Source organism: Hemicordylus capensis, chromosome 3 (genome assembly GCF_027244095.1).
Source record: "Hemicordylus capensis ecotype Gifberg chromosome 3, rHemCap1.1.pri, whole genome shotgun sequence".
NCBI classification, from domain to species: domain Eukaryota; kingdom Metazoa; phylum Chordata; class Lepidosauria; order Squamata; family Cordylidae; genus Hemicordylus; species Hemicordylus capensis.
Window position 1 is genome coordinate 257,262,158 of NC_069659.1, and position 17,715 is coordinate 257,279,872.

The 17,715-nt window shown below is 39.8% G+C and overlaps 1 protein-coding gene across 11 annotated transcripts in view; it reads right to left on the minus strand.

Annotated features, from left to right (window-relative positions):
- Positions 1–879: 879 nt before the first annotated feature.
- The window catches only part of PTPRE (protein tyrosine phosphatase receptor type E), a 200,803-nt gene continuing 183,967 nt past the window's right edge, over positions 880–17,715 (minus strand). For all 11 annotated transcript variants that reach the window (XM_053309245.1, XM_053309243.1, XM_053309248.1 and 8 more), the window contains 5 exons: positions 17,191–17,325; positions 13,885–14,010; positions 13,496–13,647; positions 11,051–11,186; positions 880–8,235 (listed from right to left, as the gene is read on the minus strand). In XM_053309245.1, the coding sequence (XP_053165220.1) occupies positions 8,161–8,235; positions 11,051–11,186; positions 13,496–13,647; positions 13,885–14,010; positions 17,191–17,325 (624 nt within the window). In that variant the 3' untranslated portion in view covers positions 880–8,160. The remainder of the gene's footprint in view (positions 8,236–11,050; positions 11,187–13,495; positions 13,648–13,884; positions 14,011–17,190; positions 17,326–17,715) is intronic.

Consider the following 17,715-nt stretch of genomic DNA (forward strand, 5'->3'; position numbering starts at 1 on the left):
GATGTCATATAAATTATAGATGATGTTTCTGTATTGAATGTAGTTACTGGAGAAAGAGGCATCAGTTACTAGTTGTGTGTATCTAGCTGCTGATTAGGACTGAAGGTTTGGTAAGGGTCAGCCTTCAAGAAAATAGTCTAAGGCATTTTCCTAGAACACAAAGTCAAAACATTGTTACAAAGAAATCTCTCAGTCCTACAAGTGTCTGAGGCTAATGCTTTAAGGATGCATGTTTTGAAGAGTTAAAAGTCATGTGAGACGTAGCTGTTCAAAAAAGTGTATGGAACTTGGATTTACTCTCAGAATGGGAGCACAGGACTTGGACTCCATCTTGCAGGGCCAGGATTTAGTATGGACAACCCATACTAAAGCGAATTACAGAAGATGCTATTGCTCCAAAGGATTTAGTGTGTACTGTTTCTGTAAAACTCCAAGGCAGGAAGTACAGAAATGTTTAAGTACAGCTCACCACAGACTTTCACACCCAGAAGTAGGAAGGGGTGATCTGAGACCAGGAATAGAAAAAACAGGAATGTCTCAATTGTAGGGAATTAGCCAGGAATAGGATAATTGTAGAATCCTTCTTTCAGGTTGTCATAGACACTTTATGTCCCAAAATAAAATATGCCCTATTGTTTTCAATCAGGATACAACACTGACCACTTTGCTGAGAAAAAACTGTGTCTGCCATTGTACTGTCCAAGCTAGTAATCCAATCATTTGAGAGGTAGAAAGAAAGGAAACTGGAACATCTATCTTTGCATTGAAGACCCAAAGTTGGTAATGGCGTGTGCAGTGTTAAGTTGTAACTAGAATTTTTTTAAAAAAACATGATCCAGGGAAAATTACATTTACTCTGGTATAGCCCAGTGGGACAACTACTAATGATTTACTTTTATTCAAGCTACATAGAATAAGTAAGCTTGTTCTGGATGAGATGATAAATGGTAAATTGCGAATTAATAGCTATATTTATGTTTCATTTTAAACTTTTTTTTCTTTGTCAGAGTGCTCCGAATCAAATAGTCATCAGAGTTTTAAAAGTTTTGGAAAGTAATTTAAGTAAGGGATTTTACATCCTTTGCAGTATTGCAGTATTTAGTTTAAATGAGCAGATAGTAGAGGAATGAAATTAAGAGATTTAAGCGGGGGGGGGGGGAAATACAGCAGGAAAATAAAAATGAAGCCTTGTTCTTGCATCAGAATTATTAGATCTCGCAATTTGCATATACAAATAATTCAGCAACATTCACTGGCATTATAAATACGGCAAAATCAAATTATAAATGAAATAAAATAAAATATTGCTGTATAATAATACATATATTATAAAGATCTTGACATAAATTAAATACAATTTTGCATATACAAAAAAAGGTTCAGTAGCAATACATTAAAAATGATGCTGCCTGATGAAAACATCTCAAAATTTTGGAAACAAAGGTGTTCAGACGTCTAAAAACCGATTCATAAAAATCCTTTTCAAAAACACTAATCAATACAGTAGGCATTCTTCGTTTGGGCCTGATAAATCCAAGCTATTAAGTATATACTTTAGTACAGTACATTTCAATCTTGTTACCATCAAGAAACCATTCCAACATTTCTTTGTCTGCCACCAAACTTTGTTTGGACAAAGGACTCTGGTGTGTGCTCTGGGGCACACTCTCGTTTTGTATGGTGTACCTGTCAGACCAATTGAGCCTACCTGTCCCTTATTCAAGGCAAGAATACATCACAAAGCCATGGCTAGCTTTCAGTTTTTGTAGGATGGTGATCCATGCTTTCCCTCAAACCACACATGGCAGGCTGCACACTCTCTATGCATATAGAAACCACCCACACACACACTCTCATATGAACATGAAACAGATACACACTCTCACACATGCAAAGGACAAAAACCACACACACAGCTTGGCTGATTGGGCTGGATTATCTTCTGTTGCAACAATCTTTACTTTGACGCCCTCTTTTGTGCCTAACTTCCATGCACTGGACTAACTGACTGGCCAAGCAAGTGTGTCGACTGACAGGCTGGGGTGGTCAGGAGAGGCTACCTGGGCTCAGTGTTTGCTCAGGAACTAGAAACATGGGTGTTTTCAATGGGCAAAATGAATTCAGACTCCCTTGACCTCCACAGCAGTGTTTAGGCTGAGTTTAAGCTTGAATGTTGTGGCCGACTGGGCTCCACAAGTCCTACAACAAGGTGAATCAAGGAACAGCCCAGCAGTAGCCTGTTCAAACTTCATAGGCCTGAGCTGCACAATAGCCAGCCTAGGACCAGAACCCATCTCTTCTCCCACCCCATGACTAAAAAGTGTAAACTGAAATTTAGGTAGCAGTTTTGAAGGTATTGGTCATTGATATGCTTCTGCATAAGCCCTAGCCAAGGCCAAATTTGGGGGGGTGTTTATCCAGTTATCAGTCTTCTCACCGTTGAGCCCCTGTTAAATTGCTGATGAACCCAGGATTCTAGGAGCATCATTTGAAAAACACAGCTAATTAGAATCACAACTTGTGCACTGTTTCTAAGTTAAAGCACATACGTAAGAGCTTTGGCGATCAGTGTCCACTGTCACACAAGACAATAAACTGAGTCACATAGTGACTAATTGTGCAGATCAGAGTATATAATTTCTGATCACTATTTGGCATTTCTTAATGCAATCCCATGCAATGTAAAAAACAAGTGAGAAAACTCTTAAATATATTTGTTACACTGTTGTTATGAAGTATAGCAGTCTTATTTGACTAAAAATCTGAACTAAAAAACCAAGGGCTGACATCCAGACTAGCATTGCACTGGTGCAGCAGTGCCTCACATCTAGACTAATGTTGTGCCATTGTGAGGAGGGGGGACAATTTTTGATAATCTCCCCTTCCCTCTGAAACCCATTGTGCCTCCCAAAAATATGTTCCTATGGGCTGTGTGATACTTGGGGACACATTTTTGGGAGGCACAATGGGCTTCAGAAGGAAGAGAAGATTGTCAAAAGCTGCCCTTTCACACAATGGTACAGCTAAAGTGTGGGTTTCAAGTGGTGCAATGCTAGTGTGCAATGCTAGTGGTGCATTGCACTGGTGCAATGCTAGTGTGGATGCCAGCCAAGCTTTCTTTATTGCAAATTATGGGTCACATAAACTGGACTGCTTAGGATTTAAATTAAATCCCAGATTGGTTGGTTGGATTCAGAGCACTTTTTAAATGTGTGACAACTCTTGCAGTTGCCACATGGGAGAATCTGATAGAACTAGGGTGCCTAAAGGAAATCTAACAAACCATGCCAATTCTGCTGCAATGATAGTTTCAGCACCTCATGCGGAGCATAGAAATTTTGTGCTTTGGCTACTTAAAGAGATATAGTCCCACTGAATCTTCATTAAATTAGTGACAGAAGGTATTCCGTTTTGGGAGAAATCTGCTTATTTTGATCTGCCCGTGATCCAAAGCAAATATGAAAATCTGTATTAAAAATGACAAATGACTATAAATAAGAACAGTAATCAATACATATGACAAGTTTTCCAGACAATGAACTCTTCGTACTGACTGATTGCGTTCAAGGATTGACAGCATTCAAGGGCTGAAGTGCTCCCAGTGAGAATTCGCCATAAGAGTGATTTGGTTGACTCTGATTCAGTTTTATCATTAAATAATCTGAGGAATCCAGATGCACATATTTTTCATTCTGAAATATCCATGTGGGTCACCTCTCACTTGAGCAATCCTATACATGTGTGTGCGTGTGTGTTTCATTTGAGCATTTGTATTTACACCCACATTTTCACAAGTTTGATAAAGTATCAAAATGAATTATTATCTAGAAAACATGTCTCTGTATATGTATGTATTAATTTGTATTTACAGTCATTTGAAGCTTTAATACAGACTTATTTTCATATATTTACTTTGATAATGGTCTTCTGTGACTAATTTTAGAATGTCAAAAATCACTCTGAAACCAGCTATCTGGCTTCACGTATGTTGGCAAGGGTGAATAGAAGGATACTGAATTTCTGGGGCAGAGCCTATGTTTCAAAATATGACTCTGCAGTGCAGACCAATTAAGAGAGTTTTGAATGTTGATAATATTTCTAATAATTGTTTCCTCCTATCAGTAAAAGACTATTCTGTACACATGGGAATTCTAATGAGTTTGTTGGGTAATATTAAAGTGAAGAAGAAAGAATGTATTGCTTCCCTCAAGTAGATCTCATAGCTATGGTTGATGCTTAGAGGTAAGGGCAGACATAATACCACAGGGAATTTCCACAAGGAATCCCCATGCCTGGTGTCAGCTGTTGGAGTTTGAGTGAGTAAGGAGTAGCAGACACAGTGCTGACTTTACAAGCCAGAGTTCCAGGTGGGTAGGACAGCAGGGGGTGCTATTCAAGGATCTAGAAAGATGAGGGAAGTTTGTTTTATGCAAGACATCAAAATGCCTAAGGCTTCTCCTGGTTTCTGGAAGCGATAATATCCATACCAGTTGATCTTTTCACAGGACTAGTATATATAAAACACCAAAGACATATTTGTATTAGGAATAATATGAGGTGATTATTAGTGATATATTTTTTTAACACAGCAGTTTCCCCACACATTTGATACCCTTAAAGGGTATTTGATACCCTTAAAACTGTATTTAAAATGGCACACACAGCTTTGGAAACAGCCTTGTGTGCATGGAAACTGCAGTTTAAAAGGAATAGTCTCTAGTGCATGCATACTCCCATATTCATGCATGAGGGGATCAGTAAACTGGGGCCAAAGCATAGTGAACTGTTATTCTCCTTGAGTGTTCTTGATTTTCAAGATACAGTCAGATAGAAAGCTTATTTGACATTCAGTTCTTAAACCAAAGAATGGTGTTTGCTCTATGGGGGGAGAGGACTTGACATTAACCACCTCTTACAATAAATTCGATTCATTAAGTGCAGAACAACTGTACATATACATATACATTTAGAGAAGTGCATTACTGGGAAGACACAAGCAATACATGGCAGTGCTTTAAAAACAATGTGCTTATAGACTTCTAACCTGAACTGTTTTCAGTTCCATTGAGTAGAGGATTGTTGCGTAAACCGTATAACTCTCTACATTATAAGACATATTCACCTTTATTCTCATCCAGGCACTGTATTAACTGAACATGAAGTAGAATAGTCCAGGAGCTCAAGTGAAATGACTAGGTTAAAGTCTACATAGTTTTCAATAAGGCTTTTACACTAGAATACCAACCAATTGGACAAGCCAGAAATATTGCATATTAGACAAATATATAAATTTATAAAATACATTTTGTCTTTGTGCTCTTTTATATATGCCTTCTGAAAGATGAGTAGAGCAGTTATAAAATGTACTTTGTCTTTTGTAGTTGGTCTCCCAAGTCAGTTCTGTACAGACTGTGATGTTTTCTTTTAAGAATACACTTTTAAAAATAACTTGTTTTTCTTTGCTGTAGGCTTGCATCCAAATGTGTGCGAGGTTGCGCAAATGATTTCCCCCACCCTCCCCCTCACTGCAGTCCTCTAAGCTTCCGCCCCCAAAGTCAGTCCTGAAGTTGGAGGGTCCTTATGAATGATATGAGATGTGTTATGGGGGCTGCAGTGGAACAGGGGAATCCCCAGAAACCAGGCAGAGGCTCCCTACAAAAACGGTCAGATCTGCAACAATCTGTTACTGCAGCCATTAACACCCTAGGATGTGCCCCACCATGCAGGGTCCATCAGAATGAACAGGGTTGTGCTCTGTCAGTGCATGATTGTTTGCCCACCAACAGTCCAATTGGAAGTTCTGTGGGTGCTCCTACACACATGTGGAGTTCTTGGCAAGCAAAGGCTACCTCACTAACTTCAGTACTGGGGACAACTCTGTGCATGTGTCTCCCAACACTGAAGTAACCAGGGAAGTCTTTGCCCAAACCGGAGGTCTGCATGCATTTCGGAGCCCTGGATTATTTATGGGGCCACAATCAGGCACAATTGTACACTGAAGTACCACTACAATTAAGGGAACTCAAGTGTGCTTATATGTGTAAATGACCGAATGCTAAAACACAATCCAAAGGAGATTCCTTGGAAGCAAATACAACAGATTTCACTGGAAATCTCCCACATAATGGCCATGATCCAGCTAAAAGTGGCCCTGCTAAGCCTCACTGAAACAAAGTTTTGTCATTACTAACTTAATTCTCACTGCTTTCAAGGAGGCTCAGTCTCAACTAACTGTAGCTGGAATGGGGCCATTGTAGTTAAACTGAAGGTACTCATTTTCTTTAAAGTACGTATTTCATTCAGACTTTAGAACTATTTGTGACAGCAGGAACAAAACCACTTACTGTTCAAAATACATAATCATTTCAAAATATTGATAAATTTGTTTAAATTAAATATGTTACTTTGTGTTAATACTTTAAAGTTTGCATTAGAATAAAAGGACAACTAAAGGCAGCTTTTAAAGACTGTATTTACAGCTTTTAAAGACTGTATTTACACTGCAGTGCTAATTGATAATTTGTTGTTAAAAAAAGCTACCTAGAGATTTTTGTCAATAAAAAATTATACTCTTTCTCCCATTTTTACAGCTGAGGCTCAAATCCCATGTTGTTACTTATGGAAGATTTGTGCACCATTCTGTATCATCTATTGAAAGAGATGTGCTCTTTTTTAACTGTATGGATGCGAGTAGTACCAAAAAAGTAAATGGATCTAATTTGAGTGTTGGAAGTTAAGATAAATATCTACAAAATATTAACTAAATTCTAGCACTCCTTCAATAGTAACCTTCCCTGTCAACACTTGACAGGGTGCTAACAAAGTATGAGCATCAACATAAAACACAAGGAGCACAGTTCACCAGTAGCTTCTGTGCAAACATTATTGAAATGAATTCAGCATGCATAAAAAGCACATGTATGCACTTTGGCACCTTGGCAGCCACATTCATTTCAACTGAGTCTACACAGAGTTTCTTGTGATTGTTGTGGAGAACATTCACTAAGTGCAATAGTTACTGTGTGCTGATGGCCAGAGTGAGTTTTGGCTTTAGCATATTTACTGTGATAAATTTGCTTTATAAACTTTAAGAACTATTTTATGAGTTATTTGAAATCTAGACATTAAAAATAAAAGGCCACAATTTCACAGATGCTTAAGCAGAATATGGGCATGACCCAGCCAAAATTAAGCACTTCTAAAGTTCCATTAATTTATTACATCTATATTTCATTCTTACATGGGCTCCTGGTGGTCTCCCCATCCAAGGGACTGACCAGATCATATCTGTTTCTCTTCAGCAATACAGGTTCTCAATTTATTGGATTCCAAATCCCATTAATTTCAATAGGAGGCATTTAAATCTGTGCTTAATACTGCCACTGAAAGAAAGGTTCGTAACAGCAGCAGCTTCTCCTAACGAGCTGGAGAGTGCCAAAGGAGGCAGGTCAGGTTGTTCCTCTCTCTCTCCCGGCCCACTCTAGAGCTGTGCTGCCTGCAGGCTGGCCATCTGTCAGGTAGAGCTACGCGGTTAACTGTGCCTGCAGGCAGCACAGCTCTTGGGGGGGGGGCAGGAGAGAGAGAAGAGCCACCCGAGTGGTCTCCTTTGGCACCCCTGACACATTAGAATGAGCTGCTACTGGTGTGTAAATATGCCCAACGTAGGTTAGATTATGCCCTATACTGTTAAGCATATACTGTACATGGCCATCTGTTAGGCAAAACTTTAAAAAAAAGAAAAACAACCCTCATCCAGCTAGGGGCATTGTTTGTGTGGAAACACAATTTGCACATGCATCCCTGGCTGGATGGGGAATCCTACAGACGAATGGATGCTGCATACATGGACATGCAATAGTTGGGACTGCAGAGGTAGAACACTTTCAGAAAGGTTAATATTTCACTGCTCAGTGTTTGGGAGAAGAAAGCTGTCAGTCCCCAGTCCACCAAACAGCTGACTGGAAAATATTCCTATTCTTTTTGAAAGGGCTCTGCACGTGCTCTTTTGGAGCAGGGTGAGACTATTTGCATAATTTATACATCTGAGCAAACAAACATGATAATATGTACATTTAGAGTTTAAAAAAACCAATGGAAATAAGTTAACATAATTTACAAATCTCTGTACAGATGATTAAATAAAAAATAAGGCAGGAATTTTCACTTGAAATTAGCATAATCAGAAAATATATCAATGAAATCTTGTACCACTCTGTAGCAGAATTCATATTGTTCCTGCAAAACAAAAAACAAAAAAAGAAACCATTAGGTATACTTTGCTAAACTGGAATAATTCCAGTGAAATAAGTTCACTGTTAATGCTTAATGAGGCATCATTTATCACAAAATACAGCAAATTACTATACTGTTAACATTTTAAATTTCTAACCATTCTATAGAACTTTCTTTGTCGTGAGGTAATTAATTTGCAAGTTGCACTGTCCAGACGACGATTACTGGCTGACGTCCAGTGTGGCACTATACTGGTGCAACAGTGCCGACTTCCAGACTAAAGCTGCTCCACTGAGTGCCAGGGAGAGGCAATTTTTTCTGTGCCTTCCCACTGTGCCTCCCCAAAATATGTCCCGGGCACAATGCATTTCAGAAGGAACGGCAGATTGTCGACAAACAGTCACTTTTCGCCCACTCATACAAAGGCACCATTTTACTCTGGATATCAGCACTGGCATTAATTAGCACAATGCTAGTCTGGATGTCAGCCACTGTTTTTCATAGATAACTCTCAGTGAAGAAATGGACTTCAAACTGAGAAGTGTACAGGTCCTGCTGACACTGGAAGACATCCTGACTAAGGAAACGCTGGAGCAGCCTTGTTCCTTTCCAGACTAAGGCTGTCGTTGTGCCTGCTGGTGGGGGTGAGGAGCAATCTCCCCTTCCTTCTGCAGCTGCCTGTGCCACCGCTTGAAAATATGTGCCTGCTCAGGTGGTGCAGGCAGCTGTGGAAGGAAGGAGAGATCGCTCCCTTCCGCCGCTTGCATACACTCCTGCAGCCTTAGTCTGGAACGCAACACTGCTGCAGTTTGTGAGTCAGGATGCCGGTCACTGAATCTGAATGCATTTGGGATTTACTGAATGCAATGAGGCTGTTTGGAGTTTGGCACAGTGACAGAGCCCGGCGCTTCCCTACCCCACTCCCATTCTATCCAACCAAACTGAGACCCCCAATGGGGGGGGGAGAAGGAAAAATATCAGCGGGTAAAAATGATCCCTTGTCTTCCTCTCAAACCTTTTAGGGGACCAAAGGCTATGTCATTTGCTATGTCATAATGCAGCTAGGAAATGCCCCTGGCAGCAGAGAGCAGCATATCAATGTGCTCAATAGCCAACTGAGGCTAGGAGCTGGAGAGGCTGAAAGGAAATGTCCCTCAAACTGTTGAAAAGATCCTTTTTGGGAAAAAGGAACCGGGCTCAGAGAACATACGCCCATGTTTCAAGATGATATCCCCAAAGGGCTCACAATCTAAAAAGAAACAGAAGATAGACACCAGCAACAGTCACTGGAGGTAATGTGCTGGGGGTGGATAGGGCCAGTTACTCTCCCCCTGCTAAATAAAGAGAATCACCACATTAAAAGGTGCCTCTTTGCCAAGTTAGCAGGGGTTCCATTTTAATCTTCCATTTTAATAGAGGATAATTACTATGGCTGATATTCTGACCAACAAAGCTGCAGTGCAGCAGCGTTGCATTCCAGACTAAGGCTGCTGCGGTGCACATGGATGGTGTGTCTGTGTATAAAAAATTTAAGCTCCCCTTCCTTCTGCAGCTGCCTGTGCCACCTATATAGGCATGTGGTATAGAGGAGGTAATGGTACGGGGTAAAGAGTGCAGTTCTCTAGAAGCTCAGCTTTTGCTTAGAAAGTGAAGGGAAATTTCTACCCATATAGTTAGGAAGGAATGCTTGAATGTGCACGGGCAGTTCCATAGTGAAATCTCTGAAGTGAGCAAAGTTTCCAAATAAGTTTCTCAGTATTCAGAGGCTGGGAGTTTGAGTGTTCAGTGAGGCTTCCTTGCTGCCCCCTTTGAACTAGTGGAAGCAGAACATGTTCTGCAGCATTGAAGAAACACAATGTGCTTAATTTGCACAATGTATCTAGGTAACAGAATTTAGTTGTCTTGTTGCAAGATTTGGGTTAACTTGGTACAACGTTTTTCTTGTTATTATCATAGAAAACAAACCACCTTGGTTTGGCAAGCAACACGCACAGGACATTATAGTCCCCAAAATATTAATGACATACAGGTGGACCTCATTATAATGAAACCGCAGATGATGAGTCATTGAGTCTATGGGAATGCGGGGGTTAGTTCTTCCCAGACTTTAAAAAAGAAAAGAAAAAAACCCAAACTACAAAGATGGGCCAAATAAAGTGCCCTACCATGTCCCGCAGGTCTCCTGGCATTCAGCAATGCCCCCCAAATTTTATTTTATTTTTATTTTACATTTTATATCCCGCTCTTCCTCCAAGGAGCCCAGAGCGGTGCACTACATACTTAAGTTTCTCCCCACAACAACCCTGTGAAGTAGGTTAGGCTGAGAGAGAAGTGACTGGCTCAGAGTCACCCAGCTAGTTTCATGGTTGAATGGGGATTTGAACTCTGGTCTCCCCGGTCCTAGTCCAGCACTCTAACCACTACACCACGCTGGCCCACCCAAATGCCCCATAGCCCCCCCAATTTTTTATTTTTGTTTTTGCTTAAATGAGCCACAAAATGGCTCCCACGGATAAAATGGCAGTCGGAAATGACCACTGCGATCACTTCCGGCCCTTAAGGAACTGCAGATTTATGTGGTTTAACTCTTTTGTATCCACAGATAACGAAACCGGGTGTCAATTAGACTGGGACAATAAAACCAGGTGTCAATATGCGAAACTACGTATTTAGAATCCGGGTATAACAAGGTTCTCCTGTATCTCCTTTTTAAAATGAGCCCTATAATATTAAAACAGTACAAAACTTTGTTTTCCTCACTCCTAGTATCAATACTCTATATCCTTTTACAATGATTTCAGTGGCTAAAATGACATACCAGTGTTTGCACCATATGTGGTCTTTGCAGTCGTAAACTCTTCACAGCTTGAAATACATCTAAAAGCCCCTCAGCTTTGACTCGTTCCAAAATATTGCTGAGTGCTATGAATGTACCGGTTCTTCCAGCTCCAGCACTACAAGACAAATATATTTATTTGCTTTAACATGGTATCTTGCCAAATCCACATACGGTGTAATAAAATATACCCCAGATTATCCTAATAAGTTGAGCCCCTGCTACTGAAAACAAGTTCAGTGTCATGTATAACTCCTAGCCCCTGCCCAAAACTAACAAAAGCAAAACAAACAATGTATGCTGATTTGTTTAATTTGCACAATGTATACAGGTAGTAAGACTTATTGCTCATGGATTATTATTTTTTAACTTTGAAGACAATTTTTAAAAAGAGTAGACTCATATTGATTTTATACATTTTTTCACAGTTAGCCAAGCTTAATTCTGCAATAATTGTGTGTGTGTATCGACAAGTTTAATTTCTATGGAACAGTGTGGTGTACACATACACCCTGTGCAGTTAAATAAACAGATGAAGAGATATGTGCATACAGGGTGTGAATGCACATACCCTTCCTAATCCTAATCAGTGTGTGCGCGCACATGCACACGAGAGTTCCAACTGATTTCTTTTGATTTATGATTTCTTTTGTCTTTGGTGGCCAACATTCCCACTAACTGTGTAGCCACATGACAGGAAGAAGTGTCCCCACAGCAGATTGCTTCCTTAGCACCACAGAAAATAAGTCCCAAGGGATGTGAGACTCTCAGGGCCATATTTTCAAATGGCACCGGGCACATCCAGGGGAAGGAGAGATCAGTAAAAATGGCTCCCTTACCCCGCCTCCCAACCCCGGCGCAGTCAGCTCTGCCTAGCTAACGTAACAGTCTGCTGCAGGGATACTTCTTTTTGATGTGTGGCTGCACAGTTAGAGGCAACGTTGGTCAATATACTTAAATATTAATGAACTGCTAGGGCCTTTTATTTGCTTTAATACAAAATGATTGAGGAAAAACCTTTAAAGTCAATGAATGAAACAATTTTGCAATGACTAGGATTTTAATATTTTAACACTTTTAAAAATAATGTTTTATTTAAATCTTTAAACACTTTTTGTTAGCTATACCACACCCCCAGCCATTGCCAATGGGCAATGGTAGGTTGCAAATAAGAACATTTCCTAAAATAGTGCTTACTTAACTATTCATACATTATGAACTCCTTACCCTAGTCACACATGTCTGTTGAGCAGACTGAAGGCAGATCAAAAGAAGATGATGGAAAATGCAGACATAGGTTTAAGCATCTTTGCCTATAGGTTGTTCAGACTGCTAATAAGCCAACAAGATACTGACTTGGATTCAAAGATGTTGCTGGTCTCAATTACGTAGCATCAAACCATGAACTAATCAATTGACCTGGTTTAGACATAACTCTAAGACATGAATCCTACTCAGATAACTACGTTGTCTGAATGTACAGATGTTTGTATATTCAAACACATTTTTGTGTAAATGACTGTACCTGTGTTCATTTTAAAAGTGAACCTAGATTGAGGCCCCTCAAATGCATTGTATGGACAGGAAGTGTACTGCTGCATCTGTGTTCAATATATCATGTGAATAACTGTACCAGTATACACTGTACACTTGCTGTACAAGTACTGAATGTAATGTCTGAATAGGCTTTGGGTTGGTGTTATTTGAACAAACCTGTAATGAGTCTGGGTCTCACATGGTCAGTCACTTCTCCCCCTTTATATAGTGCAATTCTTTCCTTCTCTTGCTCGTCTTCAGTAAATCATAGTTTGTCAGCATATCAGAACTGGTAAACTATAGTTTGTGCTTCCACTGCAAACCAGAATTGTCCTAGTTTGCCATCTTGTGATGGGCAAGGGCAAACCACATTTTACTAGTTCATATGCAATGACCTCCCTCACAAAAGTCAGGGAGGAGGAAATCACAGAATACCACAGGAGTGGGGAGGTGATGGGAGAGAAGGGACAATAATTTTATTCATGTTCCTGCCAACCATAATTTGGCATTATGTCCAAACCAAGCATATCAGCCTCTTATCCAAATGCTGCTGCCTATAGAATCTACATCCATTTTCCTCTTTCAACAGAATAATATGTTTCTATAGAAAGTAAGATCTTGACCTACTCACAGGGGAAATGCCTGAAACACCTTTGAGTCTTATAGCTACAAGCTCAGCAGCAACAGTTGGAAAAAATTAATGAAATCACCATGAGATTTTAATAACTGTGCATTACTAGATGCTGATGATCAGTGTATAGGTATAACTCCAGCTAACAAGGTTAGATGAAATTAAGCTTCAAAATTCTAAACATCATTTACTGAGCAGAAGCTTCTAACTCAGCCTTATTAGCATGGAGCAAAACCAATAACCCACTCCAAATAGTTTACCTGCAATGCACTGTTATGGGATGGTTTCCGGTCTGCTGTTGCTGCTTTTGAACCGCTGCAATGAGGTCAATCATGCCTTTTCCTTCAGCAGGAATTCCAATTTCAGGCCATCCATGAAAATGAAACTGTCTGACAAGTCTGCCTTGCTTCTCCTAATCATGCAAAAGCGGGAAAGGCACACGTTTAATGCAGGGGTAAGAAGAGAATGGAAGAAATTTACTCCTTGTGACCCTTTTATATACAAGTCCAATTTAATGTGTCAAGATGATTATCAGTATACATCTTCTTTACAGGGCTTCCAAAATACATTCAACCGAATTACATCTAAACTGAGGTTAACCAGAAAACCCATTTGAACACAAAATATATAGAAAAATTATCAACAATACCTGATTGTGTGTAATCAAAAAGTCTCTTATGCTTATGGCTTCAACAAGTGAATCACTCTTTATCTCGATGGTAATCTCTCCATAAGTGACACAACCCTCTGATGGCCAATACTGAAAACATTTTTCCTATAATTTGGGGAGGAAAAAAGGAGTAAATCTATGCATAGATATTCCTGAAAATCACTACTAGAAATTAGTCCTGGTTGTGTGTGTGTGTTTTGTTTCATTTTTAAAAAAAACCTTCATGTTATAGAGAATAACCATGCAATTCACCAATTCGCAGATTTGGGCAAAATGAGAAAAGATAGAGTAGAGGAAAGACTATGTGCTCTGGATGATTTTGAATGAAGGGTAAAACAATAATGTCATGTCAAAGAACTGCCACACAAACAATAATCTAATCTTCAACTTTTTAAAAATCTGAGTTAGCTTCAAGATCTCAGTGAATCACTTGCTTCTTGAACAACCCAGAATGGCATTTGGTTGTTGCTGCTCAAATGCACCTTTTTTTTTCTAGAACGACAGTCTAGAACTGAGTAGTCAGTATGCCATAAGGGCTCTGCTACATTTTAATATTGTTTGCTTTTTACATTTTTGCTCTGGTCCTTTATTCTATTGTGTTTTAAATCACTTAATGATTGCTTTTATTATGATATTGTTAGCTCCCTTGGGAATCTTCAGACTGGAAGCCAAGATGTATGTATGTATTTAACCTTCTATGTACATGAGGTATACTGTAACACTCAGAAACAGAAAAGCTGCTAGGACTAATATGTCTTTTTATAGATGCTCCAACATGTTTCATATATGATCTTTTCCAAGGGAATATGTAGCTTCTGTACAGACCAGTTCAATTTTTATTTATTTATTTAACATATTTATCACGCCAAAACTTATGTCTCTGAGCAGTTTACAATAAAACAGCACAAATTAAAACAAGAGCCAGCGTGGTGTAGTGGTTAGAGTGCTGGACTAGGACCGGGGAGACCCGAGTTCCAGTCCCCATTCAGCCATGAAACTAGCTGGGTGACTCTGGGCCAGTCACTTCTCTCTCAACCTAATCTACTTCACAGGGTTGTTGTGAAAGAGAAACTCAAGTATGTAGTACACTGCTCTGGGCTCCTTGGAGGAAGAGTGGGATATAAATGTAATCATCATCATCATCCTCCCAGTGGCAATTGGTGCCCTGGGTGCAGTTCCAAAAGACCTTGAAGAGCACCTCAACACCATAGGGGCCATAGAAATCACCATCAGCCAATTACAAAAAGCAGTTTTACTGGGAACAGCCTATATTCTGCGACGATATCTATAACAACAGCAATAACATTGACAATAAAATTCTGGCATCCCTGGTCCTTGGGAAGGACTCGATGTCTGGATAAAACAAACCAGTCAATAACACCTGTCTGACTGTGTAAACAATAAATAATAATAAAATGTTAAAACAAATATAAATTAAAATTTAACACAGTATTAAAATCTATAAGTCTAATTAAAAGCCTTGGTAAACAAATGTATCTTAACTCCCTTCTTAAAGGTTATCAGAGATAGGGAAGCTATTATTTCAACAGGGAGTGCATGCCAAAGCCTCGGGGCAGCAATGAAGATCCATCCCTGAGCAGCCACCAGATGAGCTGGTGGCAACTGCAGACAGATTTCCCCAGATTATCTCAATAGACGGAGGGGCTCATAATGAAGAAGGCATTCTCTTAAATTCCCTGGGCCTAAGCTGGTTACGGCTTTATAGGTTATAACCAGCACTTTGTATTTTCACAGGAAACATACTGGTAGCCATTGCACATTTTAGTATAGGTGTAATATGGTCTCTTCAAGCTGACCTAAAGATCAACCTGGCTGCTGCATTTTGCACCAATTGCAGTTTCTGGACTATATACAGAGGCAGCCGCCATAGAGCACATTACAGTAATGAAATCTGGAGGAGGTTACCAGCATATTCACTACTATTCTGAGATTGTTCATCTCAAGAAACAGGTGCAGCTGGCATATCAACCAAGGCTGATAGAAAGAACCTCTGGCCACTGCCTCAACCTGACACACCAGAGAGAGGCTTGGATCCAGAAGCACTCCCAGACTGCGTAACTGTTCCTTTTGGGAACAGGCTTTCTCATGAGTTCCAATCCCACACAATAAGTATCTCCATCTTATTGGATTTAGTCTCAGTTTGTTATCCTTTATTCAGCCCATCACCGCCTCCAGACAAGTACTTAGGGAGGATATGCCTTTTTCCTATGATGTTGACATGGAGAAATAGATTTAGTTGTCATCAGCGGAAACTAAATAGCGCCTTGACAAAAGGGAATATTCAGAATTCACAGAGATCATCAATGAAAAGGCATACCAGTCCCACTAGCTGTCCTATTTTTGTCTTCATATTGTGAGTTACAATTGCCTTGATTCTCCCTATTTGTACTGCAGTTATTGCCTGAAGAACCAATATCATCAGATGGCTCAAATAAGTAAACTAAGTTCCAGGAGGAAATAAAAGGATCAAAACTATTTTTTTTAAAACCCTCATCACTAACCAATCTGAGCAAGCAAACATTTCTTATGAACTCCAAATTTAACTGTGAAACAAATCTTATTGAATCTCAAAGATATTAAAAATATACACATGCCTCAAAAAGGATAGTTGATTTGTCTAACAGTCACTGGCATCCAGAGCAACATTGGGAGGATGCAGCAAGTGGCCATGTCTTCGAAGCCAGAGTCTTCACAAGCAACAGAGTGTGCATGTGAGCAGTGATTTCCACTGCTCTCCCCTACTTCCATAAGTGCTCTTTGCCTTCCAGAAATATGCCCCTGGCGGTACATAGCCAGCATAGCATAGTGGACTAGGAAGAGCTGAGTTTGAATCCCCATTCAACCATGAAACTCACTGGGTGACTCTGGGCCAGTTACATATCTCTCAGCCTAACCTACCTCACAGGGTTGTTGTAAGGATAAAAATAATCATGTACTCTGAGCTCCTTGAAAGAAGAGCGGGATATAAATGTAAAAATAAACAAACAATGCAGCCCTCAGGGCCACATTTCTGGACAGTAAAAAGCACTAATGGAACCAGAGGGAAGCAGTGAAAATTGCTCCGCCCTTGCACAACACACGCTCTTCTACTCCAGAAGATGTCAGCTGAGCTTGGAGCAACCATACTGCACAGAGACACAGGTCCCTTATGGCAGCAGATGGCTACTCAACATGTGGACCACTTATCCTATTCTCAACCCACTTTATCAATATTAACAAAAAGACTATTAAAAACATTAAAATACTGGCCAAAATTGATCATACTTGCTCCCTTTCCAGAACTTCAGTAAGCATAACAATTGTGTGACATTTCCACTCCCACACCATTCGCCAGAAGTCCTCCACCGTGTGAGGAAGTGGTCCTTGAGTTGCAATAAAGTAATCCTTTTGGCGATAGCCCTTCGTACAAAAAGAAACACAATATTTTAATACCTTTGTGATTTTGAATATTAAATTCCTAATTAAAGTAATTCTAAAACAACTAGAAATAGCAGAACAGACATTTCTTTTGAGAAATTTCATAAAGCTTCTTCAAGTAATACCAAATCAACTTTCACACCAACACACAAACAAATAAGCCAGGGGTACTTGGAGTTCACCTGACTGAGCCCAACAACTTCACTGGGAGATGGGGATTGTTGTATTTGCCCATATCAAATTGTTGTAAACAGCTAATATTTGGGCACAACCCCCAAGTGCCCTGATTTCCCACCAATTACTGAAAAACATGCTCATGATAGAAAATCACATCACAATGAGCTGTTTCTTATACTAAGATTTAGAGAACAA